The sequence below is a fragment of the Pyrus communis genome, chromosome 12, assembly GCF_041283825.1.
Source record: "Pyrus communis isolate YQ-2024b chromosome 12, ASM4128382v1, whole genome shotgun sequence".
NCBI classification, from domain to species: Eukaryota; Viridiplantae; Streptophyta; class Magnoliopsida; order Rosales; family Rosaceae; genus Pyrus; species Pyrus communis.
In genome coordinates this window covers 2662834-2668833 of record NC_142576.1, presented here as the reverse complement: position 1 = coordinate 2668833, position 6000 = coordinate 2662834, and the positions used below count along the sequence as shown (strand labels likewise).

At 35.7% G+C, this 6000-nt stretch overlaps 1 protein-coding gene across 2 annotated transcripts; it reads right to left on the bottom strand.

The window, feature by feature from the left end:
- Nucleotides 1-390: 390 nt before the first annotated feature.
- On the bottom strand, nt 391-4628 carry LOC137744893 (serine--tRNA ligase). Of its 2 annotated transcripts, XM_088681264.1 has the most exons (10): nt 4198-4628; nt 3997-4067; nt 3188-3349; nt 2999-3104; nt 2649-2842; nt 2261-2364; nt 1994-2177; nt 1478-1657; nt 1019-1213; nt 391-648 (listed from the first exon to the last, which is right to left on the bottom strand). In XM_088681264.1, exons 1-10 carry the CDS (start codon nt 4328-4330, stop codon nt 520-522), a joined length of 1458 nt encoding a protein of 485 aa, XP_088537390.1. In that variant the 5' UTR covers nt 4331-4628; the 3' UTR covers nt 391-519. The 2 variants fall into 2 exon arrangements, with proteins under 2 accessions (XP_088537390.1, XP_068340807.2); XM_068484706.2 differs by lacking the exon at nt 391-648 and having other exon boundaries at nt 846-1213.
- Between the last annotated feature and the right edge of the window lie 1372 nt (nt 4629-6000).

Here is a 6000-nt window from a genome sequence, read left to right as displayed (position 1 = left end):
ATGTGTCAGTTTTACATTGGTGATTGACCCATGTGTCAGTTTTACATTGGTGGTGACTTAAGCCTGCAACTGGCTTATATGCTAGGATTTGTGCAGTAGCCAAGGTTCGACGGGAATCCAACATTCTGATCACTGAGTACTTTTGGTTCGAAGAAGCTCCGGATTTTCTTCAATATGTTGTATTAGAATGTAGAATAATGTTATCAAGACTTAATTTATAAATTAAAATTACAAATTAAATTATGTGTCATCAATGAGAAATGAATACGTTTATCACCGTTTAAGTAATAATTCAATCATCAACTTTTAAGTTATTTAGTTTACAAAACTTAATCTCTCTATGTTGCTCCAGAATGTACCGCTACTTAATGTTTCAATAAAGTGCCATCGTTTCATCTAAAAAGATTGAAGCTTCACTAAGTTTCCAAGATTTATCCCATACAACGCAAAATTTCCAATTTGTGAGCTCAAATCAAAGCTTAGGGTAAAAAGTGACTGGAAAAGAAAGTTGATTTCATGTCATTTCAACATCATGGTCAGTTTTTTTAACCCAAATCCCCGGACAAAGTTGAAGAACGGGTTTTCAAACACTTTGAGGATCGACGATGACGCGAATTCTTGACAACCCATCAAACGAACGGGGTGGCGAACCCTGCAGAAGAACAAATAGATTTCTTTCAGAAAGGGGACAATGTGACTGCAGAATGTATCAACAATTTACCCTCCCAATGTTCGAAGTAAAACTCTCCGTAAATTAACTCGTAAAATAATTATGTAATTAAGGTTTCTTGCGGGTCAAGCATACGCCTTATCAGATAGAACTAAGCATATAAGAAATCAGAAGGTAAACAAGCTCTAAGTACATTTAATTCATTACATCAAGACATGGACTTTGGGTTTCAGAGTTTCTCAGAACAATCAGTAGAAGAGTTTACGCACGCGATATATCCAGAACTACTCTTGTTAATCTATTCTTCATTAAAGACTATACAAATTATGAGTTTTAGGCCTTCGATTTCTTCCCTTTGACTTCAGGGACCGGTTTCTCCTTGAACGGTAGGAACTCCTTTCCACCCATGAAAGGTTGAAGAACTTTTGGTACATTTACACCCTCTTCGGTCTGGTAGTTCTCGAGAATGCAGCACATGGTTCTCTCTGTCGCTGTAAGAGTTGAGTTCAATAAGTGAACATATTGCTTTGTCTGCTCGTTGCCCTGTAAAAGCACAAAGGCTCGAGTGAAAATAATATTTCAATAGGTAACAACAATACATTCTACGTTCAATTAACACCATATGAACAGAATATTTCCTAAATTTGATCAGAGCATACAGTTCAATGGTATATGACCTACGGTAAAAGTAAGTGGTATTCTTCTTTCTAATTAAACTTCCGAGGCACACATAACCAATCTTTACGTTAATTAGAAGTACAGTCTGCAGTAATCAGAAATATGTGATAAATGTAAGATTTAACCTACCTTTTTCTGCCCATATCGAATTTCTAACCTTCTTGACTGGTAGTCCGTACAGTTTGAACAAGAAACCAGCTCTCTATATGTCTGAGACGCAGGAAACCATCCTTCCAGATCATACTTCTTTGCTGCGGCATCATTCAAGGCACCAGAAACGATGGACACAATACGATAGGGGAGCCCTAACTGAAAGTGACAAAATTCAAAACATCATACCTAGAAATGACACTACTAAACAGAAGATGTTCATCTACATTAATCAGATCCATAAAAAGGCATCCAACTTTGGTGTACAAGAAGCAGGCGCATCTGCATCAATCTCTCAACCAATACAGTGGCAACCATGCAATTCAAATATTTTCCTCCCAAAAGTAGAATAAACGTAAACTTAAACATGGGGTATGTGCTACAGATGCCATTTGGCATTCCAAAGTCACCCGGTCACTAAATCATCATTCCCAAACTTGATCAAAAAAGCAAAAGTATGAAAAGGAAATAAGTTCTAAGGGGAAAAGGTTATACCGCTTGATAAAATTCCTCAGAGTTTTTTATCATTTCCTCGTGCATTTCCCAAGAGTCATTGCCATTTGGGGTTGTAATACAGAACTGTTCAACTTTCTCAAACTGATGGACCCTAAAAATTCCCAAGGTATCTCGACCGTGTGAACCAGCTTCTTTACGAAAACAAGATGAATATCCCGCATATCTGAGAAAAAAAAACCAAAAAATTAATGAACGGAATACAAATATCATCTTTTATACATAAATTTTCCAACAAAATGTTACTACCTTAAGGGTAACTGGGATGGATGGATCCAATCGTCTATATGATATGCACAAAGTGGCTGTTCAGATGTAGCAATCAGATATTTGTCATCACCTTCACCGGTAACCTGTTCCACAAAAATAAATTAAAGTCATCCTCACGTTAGGCAAACCAAATGTAGAATGAAATATATTTGCCATCACCTCAAATATATGATTTCAATGGATCATTAAAAATTTAGAATGAAAAACATCCACAACACGAACCAATTCTAGTATCTTGACAAGTTAACACAAAACAAAGCCCATATATTTGTAAGTTAAAATTTCACAAATACAACAAAAAGCTTGGGTGCCAACTCTATATGGTCCTATAAAACAAAAACTATTGGCAAATATTACCAAACGTTACCTTGTAAAGTTCCTCATCAAATTGTGCTAATTGAGCACACTTTCCCATGATATCTTTTCTCATGAAAAATGGGGTATGCAGTTCTGTATATCCCCTTTCCTCAAGAAAATCAAGACCAAAGTTTATCAGAGCTTGATTAAGGCGTACACCAGCACCCTTCAGGTAAAAACCTCTACCTCCTGCCACTTCAGCGCCTATACATTTTAAGCAGATTGAGTTAAAAACAGGCTAGTTTGGAACTAGGCAAATCTACAGAATATACATGTCATATTAAGTAAAAATGTAAAATCATCCATAACTTTCCAATTCTTTCAAAACCCATAGACCCAGAAACAGAGAGAACTCAATACCTTTCTTCAAGTCTGCAATCCCAAGAAGCTCAACAAGTTCAACATGATTTTTGAGTTTTGGCTCCACTCGTTTGTCACCCCACGATCTAATCACAGCATTATTTTCCTAAAATACATAAAAACACAACATATAAAAATAACAATTACATAGACCCATAGCAAAAGAAAAATCAATGTACCCAACATTACCTCATCATTGCTAAAGGGAACCAAATCATGCACAAGGTTTCCAATGATTTCCAGTTTTGAATTCAACTGTGTTAAAGCTTCTCGCACTTCAACTTCTTTCTCTGCTGCCAACCTTTTATTTTCCTCTGTGTCCTTAATCACCTCAGTTGCATCCTCTCCTGCCTTTTAATCCAGAAATTCTTTAACATTCAGTCCATAAATAACACAACCAATATTTCAAAATAGAAACATACATACTTAAAGAAAACAAATTCAGTCAAAATGCACTTGATGGCCTTATAAGAATCTGTTCTTATTTTTAAGAGAGAGAGGGAATAAAAAATCTTATTCAATGTTTTAATGACCTAGGTTTCTAGGATCAGGAAAACATTCTCAATCAAATTTCCACACATATTCTAATATCTGTATATGCAAAGGGGCCTGCTTTACAACCATATGCTTACAAGTTCAGTAGTAGACACAATAATATAAACACTCAAGTAAGCATCAAAATCACCACCGCAATTCCATGCAACCACACCGACCCTCGTTAACCAACTTCCTCATCCATTACAAAACCAATTGAACATATTTTTCAAAGTCAGTGATCTGAGAACAAATTCTAACCTAACTTATGGTGCCAAGATAATTATTATCTTTCGATAATTGTTTCGCAAATATGAGTTTCACAAGTTGTTCTGAGTTTCTAAACACATGTACAATCCAAAAATTCAGGATTTAATAACCTTAAGGATGTATTTTCGGAAAACAACCGTTCATCAAGATAACATTCAAATAGGAAAAAAAAAAAAAAAACAACAAATACTCACAATCCTCAGCTGAGCAACTCGCTTGTTGATCTTGTTGAACTCTTTCCGAAGGCTCTCAAGCTCGAATTGACCTAAAAATTCATCATTTCACCACGAAAATCAATACTTTAATCCTAATTAATTCATTCAAAATAAATCTCAAAGCTCATGAAAAACTCAAGCTTTTACGTAGAGAAATGGATTGAAAGAGATGGGGATTACGCTGGCGCCATTCTTTGTCGAGCTGGATGACCTCGTCGACGATCTCGACGCCTTTGAAACGTCGCCGTTGAGATTCCCGGATTATTTCGGGGTTGTGGCCCTTCTCCTCTCTGAACAGATTGATGTCCAGCATCTTTCTCTTCTTCCGACTGCGAGAGTGCGCGTGCGACTGCGGATTGAAGTTTGGAATCGGAAAAAGTTGGATGCTTGCTGAAGAACAACGCACAAGAAACGCTAATCCTTACTGAGTGGAAGTGATCCCCAAAACCTGCTTATATTTTATTTGATTTTCCCTATTTCGGGTCGATGATTTGGATTTCCGCCCCGATTTTCCCATGGCCATATCTTCGACCCGATTTTTATCGGCCTCCCTCGCGCCCTCACCTCTTTTTTTTTTCCATTTTTCCTGTTGGGGTCTGTTTGGAGATTTTATTCACTAACGGCTGAAAGTGTTTTTCTTTAATACATGGGATCTGGTTCGAAAATAAACCTTTAACTTTAGTGCGGAATTTTTTTTTTAATTTTTTTGGAGCACAATTAAACTTATATTTATACTAACTTTTAGTCAGAATGATCACAATGCTCTTTGAATTTAAAAATTTCTAACTTTTTCGTTCTAATTCTGAATTGAACGTTATTTGCACCAACAGACTTGTGGAATCGAGATCTATCCATACATTCTACACTCACCTCCATACACCAAGTAAAATTCAAAAGGCCAAAATGGATTTTAAATTGTTTTTTTTTTTTTCAAAACTATAAAATAAAAAGTAATATATCACATATTCTTGGTTATCTTGTACATATGTTGTTGAAAAACATTATCTTTACAACACTAATGAATTTTATCATGAAGACATCATTTGTTGGCTCCATTGTTCATAACAACTTTGAGAGAGATATTTTGAAAATAATTTGTAGAAGATTCTCATGTTGCCTGGGTCATTTGTGAAATGTTCCGAAAAATAAGATGTCACGATAAAAGTAAAGTAGGTCAAGCCTCAATGCTCGTACAAACCCACCTTCTCCTACTTTCAAGAATTCGGTCCACCGCTTGATGAGCTCGTAAATGGAGACTATAATAAGTTGGACTTGAACCGTATAAGAGGTATGGTGGCCAAGTTTAACGACATGCATTTGAAGATGTAAGTGGTTCATTTCATTTGTAAAATGAACGCAAATTTTTTAGTTTCCCTCAATATCTTACTGTGGTTGGAAGAAAGATAGCTCAATTCAAATGGAAGCTATCACTACGGTGATTGCGAATTTGATTGTTGCTCATGTAATCATGGCCGCTAAAACTTAGCTCTCAACTTCTTTTATCTCTTTTCTAAATGTATGTTTCGTGTTCATTTTTCTCATACAAAAGTAACACAACATCACGTATATGGTATGATGTTAACACGAAATAATTTTCACATTATGGAGCAAGTCATGCATGATAAAAGCCAATTCAAATCTCCTGCTTCGCAATTTAGACTGGTTTAAGGCAAAATAACGCTGGTATAAAAGATGGAGGAATTTGAATTTCGAAATTTCTTAAAAGTTTCACTAGAAATTACTGAAAATTTAACTTTCCCCCTCCAAACTCATTTTTTCTAGCCTCTAGCCCATCATAAAATATTTATTCGAATAAAACCCAATGATTAGGATCCAACTAAGCAACTTACCAAATTAAGTTTGTATGTCCGTTTTTATATTTTTTGGATCCCTAATATACCCCTTCTAAGCTAGTATGGAAAGTTCTTGTAATTTTGTTTTAATTGATCACGTGCATTGAATTTGGCAAGACCTTGTAGCCAT

Coding starts and splice junctions, on each gene's coding strand:
- LOC137744893 (XM_088681264.1), bottom strand. CDS start 4,330: ATGCTGGACATCAATCTGTTCAGAGAGGAGAAGGGCCACAACCCCGAA. Junction 4,068..4,197: donor CGACAAAGAATGGCGCCAGC/GTAATCCCCATC, acceptor ATGAATTTTTAG/GTCAATTCGAGCTTGAGAGC. Junction 2,178..2,260: donor CCATCCCAGTTACCCTTAAG/GTAGTAACATTT, acceptor TTTTTTTCTCAG/ATATGCGGGATATTCATCTT.